The sequence below is a fragment of the Oreochromis niloticus genome, linkage group LG13 (assembly GCF_001858045.2).
Source record: "Oreochromis niloticus isolate F11D_XX linkage group LG13, O_niloticus_UMD_NMBU, whole genome shotgun sequence".
In the NCBI taxonomy this organism is placed as follows: Eukaryota; Metazoa; Chordata; class Actinopteri; order Cichliformes; family Cichlidae; genus Oreochromis; species Oreochromis niloticus.
In genome coordinates this window covers 13,769,867-13,797,274 of record NC_031978.2, presented here as the reverse complement: position 1 = coordinate 13,797,274, position 27,408 = coordinate 13,769,867, and the positions used below count along the sequence as shown (strand labels likewise).

General features: G+C 40.4%; 1 protein-coding gene across 1 annotated transcript; it reads left to right on the top strand.

Annotated features, from left to right (window-relative positions):
- The first annotated feature begins 1,643 nt into the window (after positions 1-1,643).
- On the top strand, positions 1,644-27,347 carry LOC100705910 (protein FAM53B). The gene is made up of 5 exons (XM_003438393.5): positions 1,644-1,809; positions 13,783-14,041; positions 16,748-16,802; positions 18,829-19,661; positions 26,133-27,347. The coding sequence occupies exons 2-5, from the start codon at positions 13,961-13,963 to the stop codon at positions 26,469-26,471; spliced, it is 1,308 nt and encodes a 435-aa protein (XP_003438441.1). The 5' UTR covers positions 1,644-1,809; positions 13,783-13,960; the 3' UTR covers positions 26,472-27,347.
- The last annotated feature ends 61 nt before the right edge of the window (positions 27,348-27,408 follow it).

The following is a 27,408-nucleotide window of genomic DNA, read 5'->3' as shown; positions in this document are numbered from 1 at the left end:
TACGAGGTTCTTAATTACAGTCATCTTTCATACCATGCAAAGAAGCCCCTAACTAATTGGATAAACTGGAAGCAAGTGGCACTTGGGGGTCCTGGGTACTGTGATTAAGAGCTGCTAGCATAATGAATAAGCAAGAGGCCACGGCTTCAGTGGGAGGGAAGCTTGTCTGCCATTTCCTTTCTCAATGGCATCATTAATAACTGCCAAACCCTGGATCCTAATTGCAGGCTGGGACAGTGGCCCAATGGGAGCTGTCGATGTTGAGGCATGCTGTTGAGTAAACACATGCAAGCTTTACAAGAATTACTGCCTGGAAATTTACAAGGCTCTGGATATCCTGCCTGGATGTGCATGTTATGCCCACATTTGAAACTCTCACAGAGATTTTCCCATGAAGAGAAATGTGCTTCATTGAGCTTCAACTAAATAGACAGTCCTTTACTTTTGTCAACATTTAATCTTTCTGTGTCTATTTTTTTAAGTTGTTAAGAAGCTCCTATGAGTCAGAAAAGTTTAACACCTGCTTAAATGAATACATAGGAGGGGGCATTTTCTGAGAAACAGTTCAGTCCTGGATCCTTGGAACTTATAAAGAGCTTTCAAATGTGTTAAAAATCAAATAAAAATATATTCCTGTATACTTCTAAGCAAAAACAAAAACAGGTAGATAGTTACATCAACTCAAATTATCTTTAAAGAAAAAGAGCTGGACTAATTTCTTTCCTTCATCTTTAAAGATATTTTATTTCCAGCCACCCCATCATGAAGGAAAATTAGACAAGAAACTTGCTGGTTTGAACTCAGCTGTAGTCTGCAGCAGATTTACCCTCATCAGCGCTTTCACAGCCTTTGGGTTGGCACATGGCTGAAGCTACACTTTTATTCCATTCATAATGTTAACCTATAAGGTTTTAGTCTCTGTGCCATAACCCACTGGCTGCACTACCAGCACGAATACCATGCTTTCATTTCAACTTCTCAAGTGTGATGCTTCAAATATTTATGTTTTTTCACTCCATCTCCCTGGAAACAAGTTTGAAGGTCTCCTAATAGGATTTTTGTGGATTGATTGAATTACTTCAGCATGTAACGGTGAACTTTCCATGGCGAGACGTGGACGAACAAGTATTTCAGACCTTTTCGCACTGAGTAATGACTACCACTGGTACACTGGGGCGCAATAAGGCTTTAATTAACGATTATAAACTTTATTTTCTCGTGGTTCACGTTATTACGTGACGACATGTCTCGTTGTTTTAGGCAAAACGCATGGCACCGTGGTAGCAACTTTCAGTTGAGTTGTTTATCTTTGCTTATTTTGACTCGACAACACTCATTTATCTACTCAACATCAATGAAACGGGCTGCATAGTAATAAAAAATGAGCACGAGTATTGTAAATGCCCGAGGGCACTGGAACGTACCAACTCGAAAAGGGTGGGGGTGCAAGTTGTAAATAAAACTTCGCCCTTTGTGTGTTGACATATTGAAGACTTTTGGTGTTTCTGGATTAATAATTATAACTTTACGAGAACACTACACAACAACCCGGTGTCCCCGTGTCCGCATTAGTTTGCTAGCCGGTTAACTTGTTGCTCGTCTTTCCCCCCGCTGACTTGAACTGCATGTGTACGCGGATATTGTTACAATCAATGCTGAAGGCAGAAGCTCAGCTCTCAGCTGCTTGCAGTCTTGCTTGGTCCTACGCTGAGGACGCTGGACTGGCGGCTGCAACTGCGATAAGCTTTTTCTTTTTCGCTTTCCGTTTGTTGAAGATGACCTAACCTCGAAAGAGCCTCTGCTAGCCAGGTAGTAGCACGTTAGTTAAATTATATGCACTGAACGTCTTTGTCTTTGTTTCTTTCACTGCTCTGAAGTTTACTCTGTTCTTGCTGGGTTTCCCCGTGTAACTTGTAAGGTTACTTTAAGAAAACATAAATGGCTTTTTTGGGGATGAATTTCTTAAAAGAGTATAAACCTTTTTTTTGTTCTTATAAAAATAAAAAATAAGAATGTGGCGTGTTAAACTCTTTTTGGGTGACTGCAACTTAATTGTTCTGCATTCAGTTGTTATGGAGCTTCTAAATAAATATATGTATATAAAATAATCTACATGACCGACCTGGTGCTGCTATAAATGTCCCCGCATAATAACCCGTTTTGAGGTTTAGGGGCTTCACACAGGCAGCAAGCTCTTTGAGGCTGCAAACTCCCCCTTCATCTGTCAGGCAATGCAGTGAATCTGAGACTGCTGTAAACTACACAGTACCTGTAGGTGGAGAAGCAGTGTGGTTGCTTTGCAGCATTGACACACAGTTCCTCACCACAACCCATGAGATGATGTTAAGAGACGCTTTAGTGCTTTGAGTCATAAGGCTTGGCTGCACAAGTCGCACCAATCTCCACCGCACATTTAGGTTTTTGTTCTCTTTTCAGAGAGGAATCTGAAATTACTAAATCTTGTGTTTTTTTTTTTTGTTGTTGTTTTTGTCCTGAGCATCAGAGTAGGTGCCTTTTTTAGGCTGAGGAGCCCGAAACTATTGGCCACTTTGTTCTTCCTCAATTTCAATTCTGTTTTATCAGCTAATATATAAGGCTGCAGCCTTGAAGTACAACCGAAATATACAATGTGCTTATGACTACGTGACAGAGATGCATGTATTATAAACTAAGGCTATGATGTTATACATATATGAAACTGAAACCTGCATGATAAGAACTGATAAGATGCTGATAAGAACAATTATAATTTAGGTTTGTTATCTGCTGGCATAGCTACGAGGCCTCTGTTTTGTTTTAGGCTTAAACTGTAAACGAGGACTCTGAATATAGGGCACAGTGGCAGCAGAGCACTAAACTGCTTATTTGTCATCTTTGTTTCCTTTGTGGGTTAGGAAGTGTTGGCGCTTATGTTTTGGTACTTATGTTTTGCCCTTTCCGATGCTAACCACAGCTGGCTGAGCTTTGTGGACACCATCAACACCATACCCTGAAGAACTGGTTTGGTATCAGGGTACATTAATTGGAAATATTTGGGAATTTTCACAGGGACACAGAAGCAAGAGGTCGTCCTTGACTGGCTAGGTTGGTTGGTGAACTAAACGTGAATTGCCGCTTATTTGCAGAAAATGAAATGTCTTCGCAATTGCAAAGGTTAGCTGAAGTTCAGATTGGAAGTGAAGCAGAGTGCTTGGGCAGATTTAATCACCTGTCAACTCTAGTGACTATTGGCATGCTGATAGAGGTGTCTCACAAATGCGGGTTTGGCTTAGATGTGACCTGTTCTGAGTACTTCTTATCTGCTTTTCCAGTTTGGGGAAGATTTTGATCACTACACAGTGCTTTGATTTCCAAAATAAACTATTGCTGGAATGTTTCAGCTTGGTGTGAACAAGTTCATGAATCTGCAAATTTGCTGTTTGCTCTTGCAAATTATTATGTCTGACAAGGAGCAGGGTGGAAGTGACCTGTCCTGGTGCCAGAGGTTCGCAGAGGTCCAGAAAACGAAAGCAATCTGTTGTCTTCTATATGTTACTTTGGCTGTTTTATTTAACCTCTAACACGTTTGGAAATGTTGCTACTGGCTAAGCAGGCATATTGAAACAAGTCAATCAACAGAACTTTTTCCAAAAAAGTGAAAACACTCCTCGCGTTGAGAAGGGAGCAGTTTACACATTTTCATCACAGTTCCTGGTGATCGCTTTTTGTACTTAATGTACTGCAATTGTGCTCAACAACAGCTCTGGTATTGTTCATCTGTAGGCTTGTTTTGGACATACTAGAGACATAATATATGGAGGCAATTAAGGGCGGTGGGTTTTTAAAGGGGATTGCTCTGCACTCCAGTGTGTGCTTAAGACGCACACATTTGCAAGGTCTTTGTGTTGCAGAAAAAAGGCCCTATTAGAACTCTATTCTGTCAGTGGGCAGCTGTGTGCCTGTGTGCTGAGCAAGCCACTGGCCCATTCTCCGTCTGTGTGAACAACTCTCACTCAGTCCACATGCTGACGCACATGCTGCCACTTTCACCCCTCTCGGTCCTTTGCTTTTTGCCTTTTTTGCATTTATTAATCATGCTTTTTCTCCTGTTTTTGACTGTTATTTGTTTTTCTGTTCCACTACTGCTCCACTGTTGCTCTCTTTCCCTCCCTTGTTCCCTGACCCAAGGCATTATGCAAACCTACCAGAAAAGGATTGTTAGCCATGGCTGTCTCTGCCACCATGGTACTCTTTATTCATTTCAGAAGCTTCCCTTTCTTCTCTGTGACCTGCAGTCATAATTGCTGTGGCTTCAGACACATTTAAACTCACCCCCACCTCCCCATTTAGTCTTAAAGAAGTTAAAAACAAATACCTCGGTTATTTGACTCTGTCAGTGTATTTGTTTCATTGTCAATATTCCTCGTTTTGTTTATTCCTTCCTCATTAACATGATGGATTTGTAAGTCTGGCGTCAAATCGCCCACAGAGCCACAGACCAGCAGCTGAAAAGAAAAGAAAAGAGGCATTCTCACATACACCAGAGAAGCACTCCCCCAACCCCCCAAGACACGCACCAGACTCTACTTAAAGATGAAAAGCATTCTGGGATGCAATAGAAATGCTCCAATGAACACTCTGCTCTAGTCTTTATGTGGCGATAGTGAGGAATTATTTAAAAAAAGGGAAAAAAAAGGATGCCTACCGTGTTTGACTCTCAAATAAGTCTTTATTTATTTTTTTAGTCGTTTGCATATCCTCTATGTGGTATTAATATGTTGTGTCCATGTGCATAACCTGTATTCTTCTGGAAAACCCCAAATCCCAGGTGAGCCGGTATTTTCTCTTGCGTTGCCTTGTGTCATCATAACACCACACTTATGAATGGCAGCGGTTGGCATTCTACTGTTTATTTTCCTCGGCTGCTTTGGATTGGCCTTTCCTTACAATATGAGCCAAAGCAACTCCAGTCTCATTCATGCCGTTCTTTACCGTAGATCCAGCCTGATGAAGGAATCTCCCAACTGAGTCCTTTATTTATTTAAAAAAAAAAAAAAAAGACAGAGAGAACTGAAAGCTTCTGTTAGTGTACAGACAGCCTTATCTGATGTATTTTTAGAACCTGTTTTCCACAGTTGTGACAAAACCTAAGCATCTAACTTCCTCTTTCAAGTATTAGGACTCTAATTAATAATGACAATCATTTTTTGATATATACTAATGTGACACTTAATGTGTCACAAGCAGGATTGTCTGGTCACACTAGCTCCGGGGTCTGCAACCTTTTACACCCAAAGAGCCATTTGGACCCGGTTTCCACGCAAAAGAAAACACTGGAAGCCGCAAATACTTTTTGACATCTAAAATGAAGATAACACTGTATATATTGTTTTTTATCTTTATGCTTTGTGTGAACAACTAAGGTGTGCTGCTTATGAAATCCATGAAGTGCACAGAGAAAATAAAATTATATTTATGTAATCAACACATTTTGAACTCTTAAAGAAATATAACAAAAGGAAAGACACCAACCTGAACTAAAATGATCCATGTAGCAAACAAAAACTGTTGTCAGCCGCCACCCTTATATCGCCTTTGGGCTGTTGGAGCCTTGACCTGACTCTTAAAAAATAATTGGAAAAAAGCTCTATGCTGCTGAAAAATGAAAAATAGATATTTGCAAAATTCTGCCTAAATATGTATTTTACCTGGTTAATTGTTGCGGCGGGGCGTGGTTTGCAGCGCCGCTGCAGGGGAGGCGGACGCACCTGAGCGACACCCGCAATCACGCCTCGCTGCCTTTACGTCTGTACTATCTGTGCTGTTGTGTTGTTGGTGGTGTATGTCGGGCTGTGAGCTGAAAAGCTACAGCCGGCTGTATGCGTACAGCAACCGTGTGTAAAAAGTGCTCAATAAAGAGATGCTCAAAAGCATGCTCATGGAAACACCGTCGGGTCTGCCGTGATTTGTTTACAATGGGACTTCTGCTCCTGAACCTCTGCGCACAGAGTCCGCAAATCGGGGCTATACGAAGTCAGTTTACGCAGGACTGTAAGCTGTCATCTGTCAGGCGTGAACGGTGTTTGTCTTTAACATAGTTCACGGTGGAGAACAGCTGCTGACATAATGTGGATCCGAAGATCCATAATTGGCCTACCTGGGGTTGAAAGTCTCGATAAATGCACGGCGTTTCGGCGGGTATACCGGCTTCCGCGAGTGTGACTCTTATTTTGAGCGATGAAAAAATAATAGAATATAATTTTATTTTTATATTTCAATATCACAATAATCTTCCAATTTAGAACTACGAGTTAAAAAGAACTAACATAAATAAAATACACTTCAGCTAAATACTTCTAATTTATTTGCCCAAACCACGCGGAGCCGCACTATAAGGACTAAAGAGCCGCAGGTTGCCGACCCCTGCACTAGCTTCTCATGACTAGACTTGCACTAACATTATTATTGATTGGTAATCTAAAGTCATACTTTAGATTATGTTGTACAACTCCACGGGAGTTGTACAACATATTGGTTCTCGGTATTTGGGATGGACTCTGTTTTACATACTTGTTTTACATGCACCTGCATGTCATTACACAGAAGCTCAACAAGTAGCTAGCTGTGTAACATATTAGATTACTTGAATCAGATGAGCTTATTAACTGCCTAATAACAAACAGTATTATTAAGATGTTGTATATGGAGATGTAACTGAAGTATTACAATTGAGAGTCTTAATTCAGAGACTGATTGGAATTCTACTGTGTATTATATACTATGCACAGAAAGCTCCTAGTCCAACTATGTAGAAGCTTTGTCTACGGACATTATCTTGAACTTTACACAGTAGCAGTTTACTTTAATCCAGCACCAATTTGATTTGCTTTCGTTTTTCAACAAAGATGAGTGCAAACCACGCATCCCACAATTTGAATGTGAAATGGCTTGTTTAAATTATTCAGAGTCATCACTGCTGAAACTAACAGATATGTTTTAAATTGATAATATGTCGTCTTCTTCCTATTTAGCTCTGCTTAACATAGGACTCGTGAGTCCAACATTTTCTGTATGTGGTTATTTCAATGAAAAAACCTTAAAATGACACGTCTTCAGTGGGATTTTCAAATATCTGTTTTACATTCCTGTTACACATTATGCTGAGCAGTCAGAGGGTCCATATGGTGAGCTGAGCCCCCTCATGAATGAATGAATGGGCTGATGGAATGCTGCTCATAGTTTTTGTTCTGAAAATCTCCCACCCATACTCACTAAAAACTCACCCACATCTCCAAAAAATGTATGTAATAGAGCAACAGAAAGTAATTGATTAATTACTCAGTACTGCAAACATATTTTAGGAACTATCGGTGGAACTTGGCTCCAACAGGGCCGCATGGCTAAACGGCCTCCATCTCTCATGATGGTATGTGCAGCACTGTTTTGCATGGCGGCTTCATACACAAAGTCAGTGTAATTGTTGTTTTGTAGAGCCCTTCTGCTTAGACTCCTCTTGCATATTATAGCAGACCTACTGTATATCTTTATGTTAATAAGCATGAGTATGCGAAAGCTTATGGCTAATTAACATACCATTACATATGAATATTACAAAAGCTTATTTTTCAACCTAGATATACACACTTTGGCATTTACACAAATGCATTTTGTGCTCATTTGGACTGCACACTTCACCACAAAGCTTTTCTAACTTACCACTAGTGTCCTATTTAATGTCAGTGAGGAAGCAATTCCTCCTGCTTCTCCAGTCACTGCTGTCACGAAATCATCTTCATTTGTTTGATTTTACGCCATTGTGCTTCACATAACAACAGAAGCACTTTTAACCTCTCATCGGCTGCAGCACCATGGGCCACTGGCTGTATACAACACTTTCATGGACTACTTACATGCTGTAAAGTCGCTCATGAATGTATCATCTTTCCGATTCCTGTTGACCAGGTGTACTTTTCCACTTTATTTAGTTTTTATTTACGGTAGTCAAAAGTTCAGTACACTTATATTCTTTAATCCTTCATTCTAGAAATGATATTTTAAGTTTGACTTTTCAGGACACTTTATAGAAATCAACTGGTTTTAAGAAAATGTATTTGTAAATTATGAGCTCTATAATTTTAGTGATTACAGTGTACATGATAATATTATGTGTTAGACTGAAGATGACTGCTGCTCTGCCAGAAGCATGCGATCTAGCTTTTTCTAACAAGCATGGTTGTTAGAATGTGGTTAGCATTGGTAAACTATGGTACAGTAGCCACATCTCTCTGACAGTTTTTCAGATTGACTTTGACTCATTGATGACTTATGCTTTGACTGCTGTTAAAAATCTCATGTAATAGCACTAGTCAAAGACCGTTAATTTTCAAGAGTGTTAAATTTTTGGATTTACTTTTATTCTTTTCCCTAGACAATGTGGAGTTTGGATTGGAAGGGGCGGGGCATTTGTCTAGTAATTTAGTAAGTTGTTGTTTTTTTTTCTGCTTCAAACTAGAGTTATTATATTGATCTTTAAAAATCCACTATATAGGGTACTTATTAGATCATTGGTACTGACAGTGAGTATAACATCACTTGTTTATACAGCATAGGAATGGCCCCTCCTATTGAGCTAAGCAATTGCCGGGGATTGCTAGCAGAACTGGAGCATCTGGTGTATGTAATGTACCCCTAATGGATTAGAGCTCTAGTGTGCATAGAACAAAATGGAAGAAACCACAGGCAGAAAAGCAAGGATTGCTGGGTCAGTTGGAGAGGACAGTATAGTTAGTGTGGTACCTACTCAAACACCTGATCCTATGCCTGTCAAGCTCCTTAAGCTTTCGGTTAACTAAACCCCAGTCTAAGAAACAGAGGTCAACCCCTAATAAATTTCTTGAAGTACCCTAAATAGAAAGAGTATGCTGTGTTTGCAGGTTACATGTCAGAGTGCTTCACGTTAGTAAACTGGCCTTGCTCAATACTCCAGTTTCCTATGACAAACAGATTTACTGATAAAGACTGATGAGCTGTCCAGACATTATTCTTCACTAGATGGGTGACATCTGCCTTTTTCACATCACCAGTTATCATTGTTGTCTTCTGTTGTGTGCTTGGCTGCTATGGCTACCTATTAAAATCCTAGAAACAGTGTACCACCTAGCAACTGTTTTGTGTCTTAAGTCAGAGTGAAACTACCCCAGGAAGTATCAGAGATTCATTTTTGTTGGAAAAACCCCAAAACAAAAACTTTAATGCTTTACACTGTGGCAATTTTACCTACCATATAGTAGATAACATGTCCGCTCTCAGGCTGTAAATCTATGATTAAATAAATGTTAATGTGAAATGATGGTAGGATATGTGTATGTGAAGTTAACTCGTTGCCACAGTGCTCGGTGGATATCACTTGGGGCTTTCTCCTTTCATGTATTTAGTAATGACACACCCAATTCAGCAGTGGCATGTCATGTGACCACAAGGGAAGTAGAACTCCTACTGCGCAAAGGGAAGTGTGCTTGCTTATGTGAATTATGTTAGTGTCTTCATGCCAACATAGTCGAGATAAGAAGACCAGTATTAACTGGACTTGCAAGTTAATTCTAAAGAAAGCTTTGGGGTTCATGTTTACTGCTCTTATTTTTATTGCAGATCTGTTGTTAAGAGTAACAGCAACTTAAATTGGAGCTTCAAGGCTGTATTCATGCAGAGATTAATGGTCAGTGTCATGAGAGAAGCATTCAGGGTAATCTCCCAAAAAAGGCCACAACTTGACTACTAAAAATACTTAAAGTTTCACTGAATAAGCTCTTCAGTGTTTATGTACCTTTGAAGGAGTAGACGGTACTAGGGTGATAGCCAAAAGATTCAATGGTATGTCTTGACCTCCCAGACCATTTTTACAACCTCGACCACATTATCCAAGAGAGGGGTCGCTGTGTGTTCACCCTGAATTAACAATGGACATCATAGGCTTTCACAAAAGAAAGCCTCCTTTATTCTTTTTAAGGCTTTCATTTAGTTTCTCATGGACATCTGAGCTATTTAAAACAGGTGTCAGCGTCTAGGCTTTTCCGACATTTAGTGCCACTTTGATTAAGGAAAACTGTGGCAGTAATTTAAATTAACCTTATCAAAACAAGAATATGATCTGCCGAGGCTTTTCAGCCATGCCATATTTTGAATATTTGGGCTTCAACATTTCATTAGTGCCAAATGAACTGGTTTCCTCCAAGTACAGCAACTGATCAAAGTCCTGACACCAGACGCACTCCACACAAGTATGCAGCAACGAGAGCCAATTAGTGATGGACACCAAACACCCCGTCACAGAACTTTAGGGGGGCGCAAATAGGCTTCTATTCATCTGCCCGTACAAATCACAGCCTGGGCAAAGAGCCACATTATCTTAGCTGCTCTTTCTTGTGCCCTCCTGAGTCACTGACTATTGTGAGCCAAGAGCTGCTGTCTGCACCCCAGCATACACAAATCAGTTCTTGAAGTACCAGTGGATTTTAACTCAGTTATGCTCAACATTTTGTTAGTTTGATAAGTTACGACTAAGCAAATATCATATATATTTGAGATTTCTTGGGAAAGATTTCCTTTATTTGAATCAAATAGGGCTGAAATGGGATCCCACAAAACTAATGATGAATCTCAGTCGTCTCTCCTTGTCAGGCAAAGCATTATTGCAAGTTGATCTATAGCAAGTGGAAGTCTTTGACTAAATCAGTCAGTGCTTTCCCTGTTCACTGTTTTGTACTGTTGAGCTATTTAAAAAAAGTAATTAGTATAATAAAAGTATTAAGTAAAAAAAATAGCACCTGTCCCATGACATCTATCATAATATGACACTCTAATGAAGGGAGAAGTAGCTCTTCAAGTTTCAGTTTTACGCCTCATTTAGTATCTGCAATGTCTTCTCTGGTATTTTAACTGTAAATGATGAGACACCATCATTTAAGTCACTTGCCTTTGTTTGATGATCAGCCTGACTCATGATAACAAAAACGGCATTTTTCTGTGTGGGACATGCAGCTGAGTTTGTGAGATTTTGTCTGGCTTTATGAAACATAGTTAATTTAAAGCTTAGTAAAATTGATAGTGTAATGTAAGGCTGTTTGATCATAATCATAGCTATTTAACAGTTGTTCAGTGACTTTGGAAACACAAATTTACTGAGCAGTAGATTTCCTCAACAGTGCATTTCCTTCCTCAGGGGTGGGGTACAACCCTCACTATCACAAATCACCCAGCCCACAGTACAGGTTCCACTACACTGCAGTATTGTCACAACTATGTAGGACTTCTAGGTGTTCATTCATGACCCCACAGATAGTATCTTTGCACCATGAAACAAGCACATGAGTGCAACAGGTTTATCTGCGGCCCTTTAAGATTGCTTTCAAAACAACTTGTTATCCGCAGGGCAAAACCACCTTGTTTTAAGATGGTATTTTTCAGATGATCCAACCTCAGCTTTCATTTCACCACTGCTTGGTGAACAATGCTTTTGTTTTCAGGGAGGCAAGAATGGAAAAAAGTTGATGTTTTGCTGGATATATAAAAACACAGTAATGATTGTTTTTATAATCTTTGAAGACCAAAGTTTTACTTAAAAATGATATTTAATTATTCTCCCAGTGGAGTGTAACAGTGACCCATCAAACATCAGATGAACTGATAACTTCCTGGGTTTTTGTTAGGACTGACATCTAGTCAAACAAAAAGGCTTTTCAAACAGTGTGATGTAGCCAGCAAGGACTCTTGCTTTGAAGAGCAAAAATCGGATCGGATCTGAAAATGGCTCTGCACAAGTGCTCTACACAGCCCATTAAGCTCTGGTTTCCCCATCATGAGAAGTCGGTTCATTAAGTAAGCATGGCTCCAGGCTTGAATTCACACTCGTCCTGCCCTCTCCCATGACCCTGCTTGCCAGACACTACACACACAAGTGCAGGTTAGCATAAGCAGACATGCATGTACAGAAACGCATGCACAGCTAGCTCTTGTTCTCAGAGATTCTGTTTCAGCCTTGATAGGACAAGTCACACTTCCTACCCGCATCAGTCAAACGGCACACTATAACAACCTTTACACACAGCCGTCACGCTCCTCGACCCTTATTCTGATTAGCACAAACATACACACACAGCAATACATTGCCGCACCCATTACTCAGTGTCACTTCTAATCAGTAGAGTAATCTGCAAAACTGATCATGAAGAACATGCTCTTTACTTTTTACTCCCACTAACAGTACCACCTTCTCTTGCCTGTGGAGGCCCGGTTGTGCTCCACCGACTCTCTGAAATGAATGGAGATAATGGGAGTCATATGCCGGCTGTTGGTTTCAGGCAGGCCTACATGAAACATTTATTTACTTAGTCTTTATGTAGTCATGGGGCTGGAAACAAGAAAAGGGACAGAGATGACATTGTTAAGTAGGAATACATGACTAGACTGGTTTAAAAAAACAAAACACTTTTTATCGATCCATGTTGTTGTTTTTGTTTTGGTTTTTTTTTCCTCTACAGAAGTCAGTTTTTTCAGTGGTGCACACTTCTCCGTAAAGCATCTTGTGTTAGTGCAACAACCCTTACTTAACACAAAACCACGTTTCATGGGCAGGATAGCATAGTAGGCCTGGAAGATCCATTAGCCTCATGTGTTGCTCCAGTGTCGAAAGCTGTCATTAGCCAGCAGTTGATTGGGGATCTGAACTATGCTGGTACTCTCTAATTGGATACTGTCAGTGTGTTTGGTGGTTGGTTAATGACGGAGTCCAAAGCCACTGCAGCTACTCTTATTAAAGAAACCATAACTGAACTTGCCCATCATCCGCCATAGTCATTCACATGCATTGAAAAACATCAGAAAGGCTGAGTTGAGCAGATGTGACAAGGCATGTTTGTCCAAAAAAAAAAAGATATAGACCATCTGCCATACATATAAAGCTTTTAACGGTTGTGTTTACCGAAGCAGCTACTATCTGGACTTTGCTATGTGTGGGTGCAGGCAGTCTTTGAGTTAACCGCAGCTTCATATATGCTTCTTTTCTGTTCGTGTTTTCTAGCCACATCTGTAGTCATGTGACGTGAGTAATGTCTTTTCCTGGATTAGCCAAAGCTAGCCTTCTGTTACAGCATGTTTAGATTCCCCCATGTTCAGGGTAATATTGCTGACAGGCTAAATGTTCTGTTATCCACAGGGATGAGGAAGCAGTTTAACATATATCAGCACATTTTGTTTTAAAGCTAGTAGCTTGATAGGTGTCTGTATGTAGTGTGTGGATCTATATCGATGACTGAAGGGTTGCTGCAAGTTTTTGGATTTTAAATGCTGAATGGAAAAACATTAGGTGTGCATATAGCAAACATGAATCACATTCACACCGTGCCCCTTTCAATCACTGTTATGGGTATGTTAATTAAAGCTGTGAGGAATGTTGATGTTAAAGTGATTTATCTGTGAATGACAGTTATCACCTTACAGATTGATTTAAAAGGCCACTTGTTTGTATTTGTGAGGAACCTTTCTCTCAAGATATGTTTTAAGAAAAAAATACAGATGCTATGTTTTTTTTGGTGAAAAATCTTAATGAGAATGGCACAGAACAAGTTAAAGCAGCCACAGTTGGGGTTAAGAAGCCAGATTTGGCGCACTATTGATTGTTATGGCTATGCTTAAACCTGAGCTTTATTTAGGCCCAGCTTCCTGCTCATGTCTTGCAGCCAGAAACATCCTTTGCACTTTAATTCAATTAGTAATGTTTTTATTTCCCCTTTTTCCCCATTAATACAGAGATTGGCTGACATTTGAGAGACCTACCTCCACCACCTTCACGAGTACTGCTCTTCAAATGGGAAATCTTCATCTGCTTGTTGCCCAAATGCACTGTCTGCCCTCTGCTCGCATATAAGATGGCTGCCTGTGGCCTTTTTCTGCACCTGAACAGACTGGAGCAGAGCTACTTGCTACCATGGTGATCATTTTCTCACAAACACTGGAAAAGAAGAAGGCTGCCAATGATGTAACGTCCAAGAGCATCGAGAGACGGCTGGTGAGAGAAACTTTACGTTTTGACTTTCACACAAGGCAAACTTGTAGGTAGTGTACCCACAAGCATGTTAGACCACAATAAGTTGTTCAATAAAGGAATTTAGATGTCTTCAACTGTCATTAATATGATAGATAAATTTTCACTTTTGAGGTTCTCTTACTCAGATGAGACATTCAGTGTAAGCTTTATAATTGTTCCTTGAAGACAAAGAGTTCTAGGATGTGTTAGCCTAGAACAAGAAGGAACCATTTCCCTAATAAAATAAAGGGAACTGGTTCAAAACCATTCCAACATGTCAATGCATGGTGGATCAGTGGTTATAGCTATTGGCTCACAACAAGAGGGTTTCTTCAGGAGCTTTTTCCTACTAGTGAAAAAAAAATGGTGGTTTAATGTTGCCTGTGTCAAGACAGTCTTGCAAAAGACATTCTAAATGTCAAGAGTTTCACTTCCTGAGACTGGTTAACAATCCCCTGGTAATCACCGGTTGCTTGGGAAAAATGTGTATTCTCCAGCAGGTTGGCAAGTGGTTGCAGGAGGTTGCTTGCTGTCACTTGGTGAAATTGGTTGCGAAGAAGAATGCTGCACTGAAAACCTCCTCCCAGATTGTTGCAGCCCCCCCATAGCACGCACCAACTACTCTGAGTGGTAGTGAAATGGTGAAAAGTGTGATGCAAAATGGAAACGGTGATGTTTGCTTTCAGTATAAAAGCTGTGCCTTTTAAAATTTTCTAGTTTGAGCGGTAAGGCTCAACTTTTATTTTACAGGCTGCAGCACTTTTTAACTCACCACCAAGCAGCAGTGAAAATGTAAAGAGTGTTTGCGTTTTACATCAAAACTACAGGTGACTGTGGCAATATTCAAACTTTGTTTGAATATTGCCAAGTTTTTGGTACAGCACACTCTTTGCGACTGATTACACCCAACAAAGGTCAGCGGCCTCCAGCGAGCAAGTCAGGAGAATAAATGTTATTGCTTAGTGAATGACCTGTGTGACTAAAGCTATTAAAAAATGCAGTGTATGGAACAAAAAGAAGCTTTTTTTATTTCAGTAAAATGGTATTTTTGGGGTGTCACCCCTGAGAATTATTTCACTTTTTTAAACCAGCACCTAGGTTTCACTTCTCAAAGTAAAATAAGGGTTATTTACATTTTATTTTTATCTCACTACTCCATTCAGACAAGCACGGAAGAGTAGTTTTCACTTTCCCGCTTTTATCATACTGCTTATATGCAATTTTTAATCTACAAAATCTCAACACTCCTTCAAGCGCTTGGATGGTGAAAGATTGCAAACATTTCTTAACACATTTAACGTCAATGTGATTTGTTCTGAAACGTCCAGGAATTATTTTCTTGGGCCCAACAAGTCTTAAATGTTTTTCTTTTGTTAAACCTCAGAGGCCATCGTAAGTCTTATATAATGTACTGTAAACTGTAATGACATGCATATTTGGAAAAAAAAAAAAATCAAAAAGGCTTATGGACAGAGGTTTTTCTGCTACCTTTACACTCATCAGCTGCTCACGTTAAAGGCCTGGGGGTTGAGTGTGCTAATTCTGTCATTTGATCGTCTTCTATGGCACAATAGCCTTTATTTTGAGTTCTAGGCTTGATATCTTAGAAAACTTTTTTTTTTTTTGTTATAATAACCTCGAGGCGAGTCACTGCAGTGAAATGTGGCATTTTCTTTTTTGTCCTGTGTGCAGACAGCCAACACCCTCCTGTAAGAAATGAACTATGGGATGGATGGGTGTCTGATTAAAAGATAAGTGGGTGTAGGCAAAACTGTTTTACACTCCCCTAATAGCTTTTGTACCTTAAACCCGAGAAATAAAACAGGTGTGTTACAAAATTTAGTTAAAGGTTCTTTTGTATTGTAAAATCATTGTCCAGCTGTCCTTGAAGGTATTTCATGCACCCTGCAGTGAGTTAAAGGATAATCTTTAGTGAATAGTTTCCAGCTCTGACAAAAGTGAAAGTGTAAAACCAGTCCAAAAGAGTGTAGTTCACCCACTGGATAATGGACTACACTCTTGAATCCTTGAGTTTTAAGTAGCAGCAATAGCAGCGATGGTGTGTTAAGCTGCTTGTGCTAGCTAGCTAGCTTGGGTAGGTGTAACTGTAGTTTACTATGATGTCAAAGCACTTGAGACTTAACTAACTTTAAGCTTGGAAACTATTTAAATGTGCAAGTCTTACAAAAATGTATTAAAATTTATATACAAGCGGAAATTATTATGAAGTGGAAATTAGTGCAGTTTTTTGTTTAGTAAGCTCGTTGGGAAACACCCTACATATTCAGCTAGAATGGAGCAAATTAGCATTCATTTGGAGTCTTTATTCATGGAGTCTAATGCTCACTCTTTTGTGCGCTGCTTACTCTCCGCCTCCTCTTCAGAAATGTGTCTAATTCTTTAGTCACCAGCTAGTTGCTGAGTATGAGCTATTTGCTGTGAACCAAAACGGTAAACTCGCAGACCATAAAACTTAAACAGTAAGCTTAAAGTAAGTAAGCATTTGCATTGGCTTTGGTTGACGCAGATCTTTGACTGTTTCACACTGGTTGTTTGGCAGCAGCGTGTAAATAATCCTGACCTCAAAATGAAGACAAATCAGTCTTCTCATTTGATTTGAGGGCTGAACTTTTGTTCCTTGGCTTTTGTTTCTGACTTTTGCTTTATGTTCGCCTGTGCCCTCAACAGTGTGAGGTCCCCACCATGAGCAGAGGGACCACCCTCCTCTCCCGTGGAACCGTAGGTGAGTTATCTTCATTATCTCTCTTTATGTCTTTCTGTTTGTCTTTCCCCCTTTGCTCCTGCTTCCATTTATTAAGCGCCATCCCTCTGTGCTCTGCATTTAACCTCTGGAAAATAGCAGTGGCTGATTATTTGTTAAAAAACATTTCACAACTGATATAACACAAGTAATTGTCCCCTTTAATTCCCCAATAAGTTGAAGTATCAAAATCAGCGATTGCAGTTGTCTTGTTGTTTATCCCCTGCCACACTCGATCACTCACTTCTCCCTTTTTCCATCTGTCACTCATCCCCCACTCATGATCAGAGTGCACCTGCCTCCACACAACGTTGCACAGCACTCTCATGGGAGTGAACTGTAATTGAATATTCTGCTGCCTATGTCAACAATTTCCCTTTGGCTGTGTTAGTGTAATTATCCTCTGTGTTAAAAGAAATGCTACTGTAAATACAAGGCCAGCTATCTCCCACCACCCTTCTTTTTTTTTCTTCCTTTTTTCCCCCCCCATTTCTTTTGGGTAAAGATTTTTCCACTGTTAATCCTGACATTAAAATTGGCTAGCGTGTTTTGTTAGTTCGACCACTTGGTCTTTTGCTTTCAAATGGTGGCCTTTTGAAGTTCATCCCTTTCTCCTTTTGTCCAGTTGTTTTCCTAACATTCCTGTCAGGTCGTCACTGTAGCCCCCGTACATTGTTTGTCCAGCCAAAACAATGATTTCCGTCCAGTAGTCTGGGAGAGAGCGTGCCAGAATTGGAGGCAAGCATCCAAAAGGATGGTTTTTGGATCAGCAAGGGGCTCTTTTTGACAAAAGCTTCAATAGATTCGAACTTAGCCACACTTCACTGTAGGTGTATTATCCTCCACAAGACTCTTTTGTCCCGATGGTGAGACAGCTGGAAATTCATACTGCTTTGACGCATATCCTACTAACCATTTGACTAATGGGAGTGACTGCCCAACTGTTTCACTGGCTGATTCTTATCATAATGTGTAGTTCATGTTTTTGGAATCAACGTTCTTGCACGTCCAAGTTTTAAATAGTCAGGAATGTTACTGCTGGAAACTTAAAAAAATGGCCAACATAGCAGTCAGTGGAGTGAGCTGGTTCGTGCTGAGGAAGAAAATTTATTGTAATCTGGGTTTTTTTTTTGGTTTTTTCTGTTTTGTTTGTGTGTGTGTTGATGTTTTTAACCACAGTATTATTTATTTATTTGCATATTTAACTCTAAAAGTAATGGAGGCAGAAATGTGTTTCTCATGCTCAGCAAGAGTAATGTGCCAGTAAGAACTCACAGCTGAGGTTTCACTGCATGTTCTGCAGCTGTTTATGTGAAAAACAAGCAGACACACGGTGATCTTGTTGAGTCCTACTGGGCATGTAGTGTGTTATACTGAGCACTGTGACTTTTGGGGGAGGCAGCCAACTTTTTAAGACTTTTAAAACATTTCCATCTTTGAATGCACTGATGTTTTTTCCAGAAAGTGACTTTTTTTTTTTTCTTTCAACATTATTGGGAATTTTCATTCCAGCTTTCATTACAGTTACTGAGGAACAGCACTGGTTTGAACTGTTATGGTAGTGTTATTTCCTCTAGGCATAACTTTGTCAATCATGTTAATACAAAAAAAAAACACCACCGCCTTTTTTTTGTAATTCTCCAAAGCTCATGATTTTTTCTTCTTTTGTTGTTGTTGTTGGTGTTTCTACTTAGCTGTTTCTTTCTTCTTAGTTAAATAGCTCACCATTGCAGTTAGCAGACAATAATCTCCCTTTATTCTTCCAAAGAGTTTGTTCTTACACCAACCAATCCTCTTTGCCTTAAGCTTATTTCTGCTTGTGTGTTTCTTTGTGTCTTTGTAGTTAGGTACTAAATTATCCTTCCAGATATTGTTGCTAGAATTCATCATGCTCTAGTTAACAAATGCAGTTTTTGCTTAATATTGCTTGTCGCACAGATAAAGATGTGTCAGAAGGGCTGCTGTTGAGGTCAATTAGTGTGAGGCTTTTATGTTTTTCCTATTACAGAGGCAGATAGATGGTTGGATATGGGGCGAAGCTGTGCCACCCAGCAGAGAGCTCCATGCCAGTCTGGTACTGCTCTGTGGGATGTGACGCCTGATCACAACAGCCACTGTGCCAAGGAACCAGGCAGCACGACAGCAATCACCAGCCTGATAAGAGATCTGAGTCTCTGCAGCAGCACTCACGCCACATCCGCCACTGCACACTACACCACTACAGCCACCAGCCAAACTCCTACAGCACCCCCGAGCAAACGTCAGTGTCGCTCTCTGTCGCTCTCTGAAGAATTCACTGGCTTCCGCTCGTCTTGGAGGCCCCAAGGGTCCCGAGTATGGACAACGGTTGAGAAACGAAGGTGCCACAGTGGAGGGAGTGTCAGAGGAGGGGGGAGCCATTTTCCCACCATGCAGCGTAGCTCCAGCTTTAGTTTGCCCTCACACTCCAGCATCACTTTTGATGGAATCCAGGACCTGCCATTCTTCAACCAGCCGCTGCCTCTCCACCCTCAATTCACTGCCTCTCCAGTCTCCCCTACCTCTCTTGCCACACATCATCACCACTCCCAAAATCACGTCTTCCTCAGGCCTCTCTCACTTTCCCATGAGCAGATCAGCCTGCCAGAACACCAGAGGGAAGAGGCATCGGAGACCAGCTCTACAGACTCCACCCCAGAGCTGGGGAGACGAGCTAGCCAAGGAGCCAAGGGAAAGGGGTGTTTGTCTCGGAGCAGGTCTCAGCCCTGTGTGCTAAATGACAAAAAGGTCGGCATGAAGCGTAGGAGACCAGAAGATGCTCAGGAGCAGCGGCCCTCCCTGGACCTGACAAAGATGACTCAGGTTAGCAGGAAATGTTGAACATATGTTGACCTGCACAGACAAGCACTTACATATTCATTGATTTGAATGCATTCAATTGGAATTTGACTAATTTCAGAGTTTAATATTACATGTGTTTGCTGATTGAACACAAATGAGTATCAGCTTATTTCTAATCTTGCTTTAATGCTGGGAAATGCGCTCTGTTGCATTCACTTTAATCCTGAACCAGATGCACTTACAACACAGACAAATGCTTTTTTGTTCTTAGACTAAAGGGAAGTTCAAGACATCTTCAAACAAAACTAAGTCTGTCTCTTTCTCTCAGAGTTTGATCAGGGAGTGGATTAAATTAAACTATGTTAAGTTTTCTGCGTCGTCAGTTCGAGGCTTCGAGGCCAAGTGATCTCAGGCTTTCCTCCCTCTAGCTTAGGGAGCGGTGCTTACTAAGAAAGCATTCCTCATGTTCAGTCACGCTGCCTTGAACCACGCTCTAGCAAGCCCCTCTCGGGTTTATAATTTCATTAACTCTGTTGGGTAAACAAGTCCATCCAAAGGTTGGACTTCTCACCATTTATTTGCTTCCTCTCTGCAACTCCTAGCCAATATTTCTACCTGTCAGAAAAAGCGGGTGAATTATGGGTATATTTCGATGCATAGAGCTCTGGATGGATTTCCCACTGTCAAGGGTTTTTGTTCTTTTGTAAGGTCAGAGGAAACAGTGCAACAGCCAGAGAGTTAACCCAAACCCAAAATAGATCCAGAGAAGTATTTTAATGGCATGAACTCTTTTGATTCTTGGCAGTGCTGTGTTTCTTCTTTTTTTCTAGTGCCCTGAAAGATCTTGATCTGATTCTTGTATCACATTCAGCTCATTATTTATGTGAATGCTCTGGGAATTGTACACATTGTGATATATTTACCCATCCTTTCCTGATCACATAAGTCATTTGATACTCAAAAATCATCCTTCACAGTACCTTGTGTCAGGAGAATATTGTAATTTTCCTGTCTCTTACTAGAAAGTCATCATCAGTTCATCCATATACCCCCCTTTTCCTTTCTAAAATAATATTAGTTCCCAGCCAGTCATACTTAGGACCTAGCCAGGGATGGATTAACAAGGCATGGGTAATGGAGCCTAGCAAACATGTTTCCTCTTGTATTGCCAGCTTCTAAGAGGGGAAAAATCAGGCATGCAACATATAAAGAACGAATCCACAAACACACACATGGAGCCAGTTTTACATTAACTCAACTTGCCATTAGTCGCTGCCATTACTCTGCTAGTTATATACTATTGTCAGAAAATTATCTATTCTCAAAGGTTAGTGGGTCAAAAAAAAATTTCACTTTTTTTGGGTGTTGGAGTTTACTTGCATGAGTGCATGTTGATGAAAGGAGTCCGGTCGTGCAGGTTAGATGGGTCATTTCAGATCTACTGTAACCATGTTTACATTCTCACCCTCATGCACACCTCGGGAAAGTTACCAGTAAAGCATTGCATACAGCACAGACAGTATGAATAATACGTGCTCCCTTGCTTCATTTTCTTTTCCTGTTATTGAGACTTGATGTCAATAACTAAACGAGGTCAAGTGTGGCCAGGAACTTAAACAAGCAGGGTTGTAATATCTTGCTCTAAGTTTAATAAACCAAAAGCACCAAGAAGCTACCGCTGGAGATTGACATTGTTGTTACCAAAAGTGGTTGACCTTTGTGAGAGCCTAGGGAAAGAAAAAGATCCCAGCTGGCAGACTCTCTGGAAAAGGAAGTGTTAATGTGGAAAACTAGGGCTGGTTACAACCTGTGTCTGATCTACTGGGGACAGAACATGCAAAGTACTGCCAGGGCTGGGAATATAATAGATTTTACCAACTCTAATGGGAAATCAGTTATTTAATGTTATCTTTCTTCTGACGTTATATGTTTGAGCATCACAAGACTTCTTAACTGGCCTCTGTGTCATTGAAGTGGCAGTTTTTTTTTCCCCTGGTTACGCACACACAATTCCTCCCACTCTTTCTCAAGAACTGGGTGAGTCTAATGACAACATTATCACCTTTCATACCTACGTAAACAGTAGATTTAAAAAAATTTTTTTTTTTTACCGTAGGTGTGTTTTGAGTAATGCTGTCTAACACTGATTAAAAGAATAGCAAACGTGTTGTAGATAGGGCAGGAAACTGTGACACTTGTCTGAACTGCAGTGGATAAAGACAGGTGTTGTTTGATTAATTTTCTATGGAACGTGCGGCAGAGGCTCGCCAAGTGAAGGATCATGGTGGTCAACAAGCCCTCAGTGTGTGTTAGTGGAACATGGTGTAATTTGGCCTCTAGATTCCTCGACCACGTCAATGAAGGCGGGTGTGAATTCTGGGGATGTATGTCATGCTAATCAGCTATAACTTGACTACCGTGGGGATTTACATGCAGCCACCCCCAAAATTCCTTGAATGTCCTCCCAGTCAGCCATGTAGATGAGTTATCTCTGCCTGCACTTCCACCTTGGAGTGTCATTGTTTCTTTTTTGGGGGATTGTTTTTTTTTTTTTAATGGAGGCTATTGGGCATAGCAAACTCCATACCCCTTGCTGAATGATTGTTGACACTTCTTGCACAGTGCATTTGAGGAAGCTGTGTGCTTCAGTCCAGCCTGGTCAGTTAACTTCAACTGGGCTATTGTACATTTTTGTCCAAAATATTTAAGTGTGTGTGTGTGTGTGTGTGTGTGTGCACGCGCACGTGTGTGTGTACAAACTTTTATCCCTCTCTATTAATATTTTTTTTTTCTCCTGGCCCAAGTTCAAGCTGCTCTGGTCTTCCCCCTCGTTCTTCCATCACACACACTCTTCATTCCTTGGATGGCAGACATGATGATCATAGCTGAGCCCTGCATGCTTGTGGGAACACCTAGGTGGGCGTCTTGAGGTGCAGCTCTCACCGGGTATAATGACATGTTGTGACTTGTCATAAATGAGCATTGTAGAGCATCGCCAAACACTAGTCTGTAGTGATACATTATTATCGCCTACACTTTTTCAACATCTGACAGCACAACACTTTTGTCTTTCATCATCATTTTACCTCTGGGCATTTGCATGAATAAGCTGGGCATTCTGTCTGCAGAGGAGTAAATTCCAGATGAATACACACACCAAAGCAAAGACTGTGCGTGAATGTCTGTTATAGTCTCCTGTCTTTGCTTGCACCTCCTTGTCCTCTCTTTTGTTTTAACGTTGTTTGCTGCTGGAGGTCTGATTGCATGTCATCCTCAGACCAGTGTGTTGCTGAATGTTTATGTGACCTAATTTCGGCACAGAGCTAAACCAAAGAAGCACCATCGACTCGTATACTAATAATCTGAAGTTGCACAGTGAATGCAATGTAAAGTACCTGCACCTCTTAGTAGTGTACTATATGTATGATTGTGGTTGTAGTTGGGTTCACAGCAGGACCTTTGCATAGCTTTTAGCTCGGTGATTTTTGTTGTTTACCCAAATCATCAGGAGGGTATTTGCCTAACCTCCTGGCATGTGTTTGTGCTTCTTTGACAGCAGCTGCCTTTTGAACCCATGCTCTAAATAACATCCTTACAGTCCAAGCCATTGTTGTGTAGATCACAGTATAAAATAATCCACACTTACTATAAAAAAATACCACTTAGCTCTAAAATATGTGTTCTTATAGGATATTGGTGAATATTAAACATAAAAACCAAAAACATATAAATCAATTCAGGGGATCTCGTGTCTTTGCCTCTGCCATCAGCGTTACTATCAGAGTTCAATTTTTCGATTTAACATTCAAACATGACTCACTGGAAGGCATGCGTGGCTGTGGTGGACCTGATGTGTCACATATAACTGAAAACCATGCTCTCATTTCCCTTAATGTGTACGGGAACATCGATGAAGTTGTATGGTTAAAACATGGTTCTGCTTGGGACTATGCTGAGTTTTGCAGAGGCACGTATACAGTGCTGTGCAAAAGTCTTGAACCATCCTTCATTTCTCTATATTTTGTTAAGAAAATGTAAAATGGTTGTTTTTCTAACATGTGAAAACATACAATGAACTGTATCTTTATTCCTCAACAAAGGTTGAACTCACTTAGACAAGCTTTTTTGGAATTTATTTAAGTATACCTTAATGTCTAAAGATACAATTTAAATTGATTATTTCCTAAGTTGTCTATTACATGTAGACATAACATAGGTTCATCCTATGTAGTAGGTGACTTTTTTATGCTTGAATGATTTATGGGTCAATGTTAAGTGGCTTCAGAAGTACCAAGAAATGAGTGAAAATGCAGCCAGTGTCTAAAGAAAAACTTTAAAAAGGCTGGCTCCAGACTTTTGCACAGTACTGCACATGTTGTAGCTGGAGCTGGAGTTACAAAGATAGGGTGCTCTTGGTCAAATTATGAGTGATAGAGAAGTCATTTGAGTGAATCGGAGTAATACACGTCATGATTTTGAGCTGCATTATTGACGGGTATTTCTACTCTTGAATATTACACAAATTTATAGCATCATGGGAATACTAATTATCATTTTAAATAATCACTTTAGATGATGACACTGTTGTTTTCTTTGTCCTTATTTATAATTTTTTTGGTTTTTTACTAAAATAACATCATTGCCTAGCCTGTCAGTCCAACTATATAGTCCAAGTTGACTATGACATTAACAGACTCAAGAATTCCTCTTTTGTATTTCTGCTTCTGGTCAATGTGCATTTTATTTTGCAGAACAGATGTCCCAGACCCGTGCTATTTAAATGCACTTGCCAAATCAGCAAGAACTGAAAACTGAAAGGAGCACATCACCAAGACTCCAGAAGTTCACTTTATTAGTCATAGTCTTTACAATCTGCTGTATTGTATTTTCTGTGGATTAGGACGAGATGTGTAGAGTTTAAAATCTTTCAAACTCATGTTTCAGTTTTTGTTATTGTTTTATTTGACACTTTTTTCCAATAGCTTTTTTTGTGCTTGATTAATCACTTAAGAAATCTCCTCTTATATTCTTTTAAAAATGTTTATTGTGGTTCTCCAACCTTAAATGAAGTGTGTTTCTAAATAGGGCTTATGAGGATAATAACTTTAAAGTGGTTTTTCTCTGTGTATGGTTAGATTCCTGGTAATGGCAGTGGGTAATATGAGACATGACAGGTCTAGGGTAGCGAGCCCATGTGTGTGGTAATAGTGATTTGTGTGTGTACATGGGTGTTTTTCATCTGGCAAAGCTGGGTACACAGCAGAAATCTAACCCTGCTCCCCCAGCCTACCACCACACCCACCCAAATCCCAGTCAGGCTCAGTAGATTTTATAGAAAGCATATTGTATAGAGGCAGCCTCTCCACCTCCTTTCTCTATTGCTTTCGTCTCCTCCTCTGCTGTGATAATTAGTAGTGGGGTAATACCAGGGGTTGAACTGAGAGAGCAAGAGCTCTGAAATCCCCTTTTCCACTCCAGTGGGGTAACTACAGCAAAGGCCTCCCCCTCCTCACATGATCACCTCAAGCGTTTTCAGATGAAGCATGGTGTGTTTGAGGTACTTGCATGTAAAGTTAATCCTGAAAAAGTGAGCTAGCCTTAAACTTAGCCAGCCAAAATCCTATGTTATAGTTTTCTCTTGGACGAGGAAACGGCAAGCCTGCTAAAATGAGATTTGAGAAAGGGTGTCTCCAAGTTCATTGTAAAAGGAAAGGCAATGTCTCAACACATGCTAGGGAACATTAGAGGTGTCTGTCATGAAAGCCTGGGCTTTATAGAGAAAACCTCATCTCTATTCACCTCCATGCCTCCAACATCTGCTGCTGAGGGCACTCCAGAGATCATTAACCCCTTCGCTGCGCTGCACGGCTGCCTGTCTTTGTTGCAGGGAGGAATTCAGGGTGGAAAGAGAGCATGAAAGCAAACCGGGAGCCAATGTCTTTGTGAATTGAGTCTCTTTAAGGTCAAGTTTTGAGAGCAAAAACGTAGGCAATTGTTCACATCCAGATTGTCCCTGGCACTCCCTAGTGTGAGCTCCAAAACATCATAACAACTGTGAACAACAATGGCTTAAATAAGAAATGTCTTTTACCATACAGGGTTGGGTTAGGTATGTGTTTCAAAGTGGTTTCCAGTGATAAATAAGCCTAGAGCACAGTTTGACACGAGATACATTTTGTGGTTTGGTGCTCATTTCAGTGTTTTGCTCAAACAAACCAGAGGGTTAGCGTTCTGTGTATACTCTTCAATGCCTTGTGCGTGTACTGGTGTTTTTGCATGTTTACATGTTCACATGCCATCAGTGAAAGGGAAAGCCGGCTTTTAAGATGACCCAACTGAAACCCAATCTCAAACTGACATTCTGGGAAACTCTGAGCTCAAATTCTCCCTGACATAGTCTTTGATTTCTGTAGCTCTTCATCAGAAAGAGGCCATGATGTGAGTGTGTGCAAAAACGTCCAGACTAACTTTTCTTTTTCTTTTTTTTTTCAGACTTTACAGAGCTTAAGCTGCCCTGGATTCTCATCTAGCGACAACTGCCAGTCAGTCCTATCCCCGCCCACCTTCGACTTAATCGACCAACCAGATTCAGACTTCACAGGCGTGTCTGAGCTGGGACTAGAGTCATGGCAGGAAGTGATAGGAGATGACGAGGAAGAAGATTCATCTTACGAGGATAGCGACTCCGCTTGTAGTGTGGACTCACGGCCTGGGTCTCCTGTAGGCATCGAAGATGGTAAACGCACCCTCTGGAAGGGTGACTGTGGGACACAGAGGGACATTTTTCAGCTGGGGGGAGAGCTGGATCTTGAACAGATTGAAAGAAACTAAACTTTGCATCGACGATTTTAAGACTGCGTCTGGACTGTTGTGGTTGATGTACCGAGAAATGACTATTAAGATAAATATGAGGAAAAATAATAGCTAATTTTGTAAGGGAAAGGCTTTGAAAAGACAAGGATGGTGATACATATGATGAAGCATTGCATATGTTGCTAACGGCTGGCTTCTTTAATGACACCTTTGCCTTGAACATTCTTACTGTTTGTTTAAAAAGCAGTAACCTTAGTTTTTGTGTTTTTGTTTGTTTGTTTTTTTTGGATCAGATATTCAGCTTAACTCAGGAGTGGGAAATTGAGGGTTTGTCTTAAATAAGTGTCTCAGCCCCCTGCTGTCTTTTAACCTGATGACCTTTCCAAAGTCAGCTAACCTTAAGTTTGTAGTACTGTAGCAGTAGCTGGGCTCTCTTATATTTAGCTCAAGTTTGTTTTTCCAGAGAAAGTGGAGGGCATCAGTAATGGGGTGACACAGAACGGGGCAAAGACAGACTAACCCTTGGCCTTCCTCTTCATCTTTTGTGCACACGTGAAAATCTGATTTTTGTTTTTGTTTTTTTTGCTGAATGTAGGCTCAATAAGCTTTATGTGGAGTTCAGAAAATGTAAAGTGCCTTCTTCTGGATGCTTGCTGTCTCAGTTCTCTTCAAGAAACTTGCCTCAATTGAAGCCACCTTTTCTGACCCAAATAGACAAATTGTATTTTTGAATTAAACACTGAATCTCAAATTTTCAGTTCTAACATCAGTGTATATTTTTCTAAGTAACAGTTTTTTTTATGAGCTGTTTGTGCAGGAGCAAGAATATAAGGTCTTTGTTCTATAAGAATGAATATGAAATAAATGGACATCCTGCACTCTTGTCTGGTTTAATTTGAGTTTTGTCATTTTGTAATGACTGCTGGGTGGTAATCAAGATTTCTGTAAAAGATAG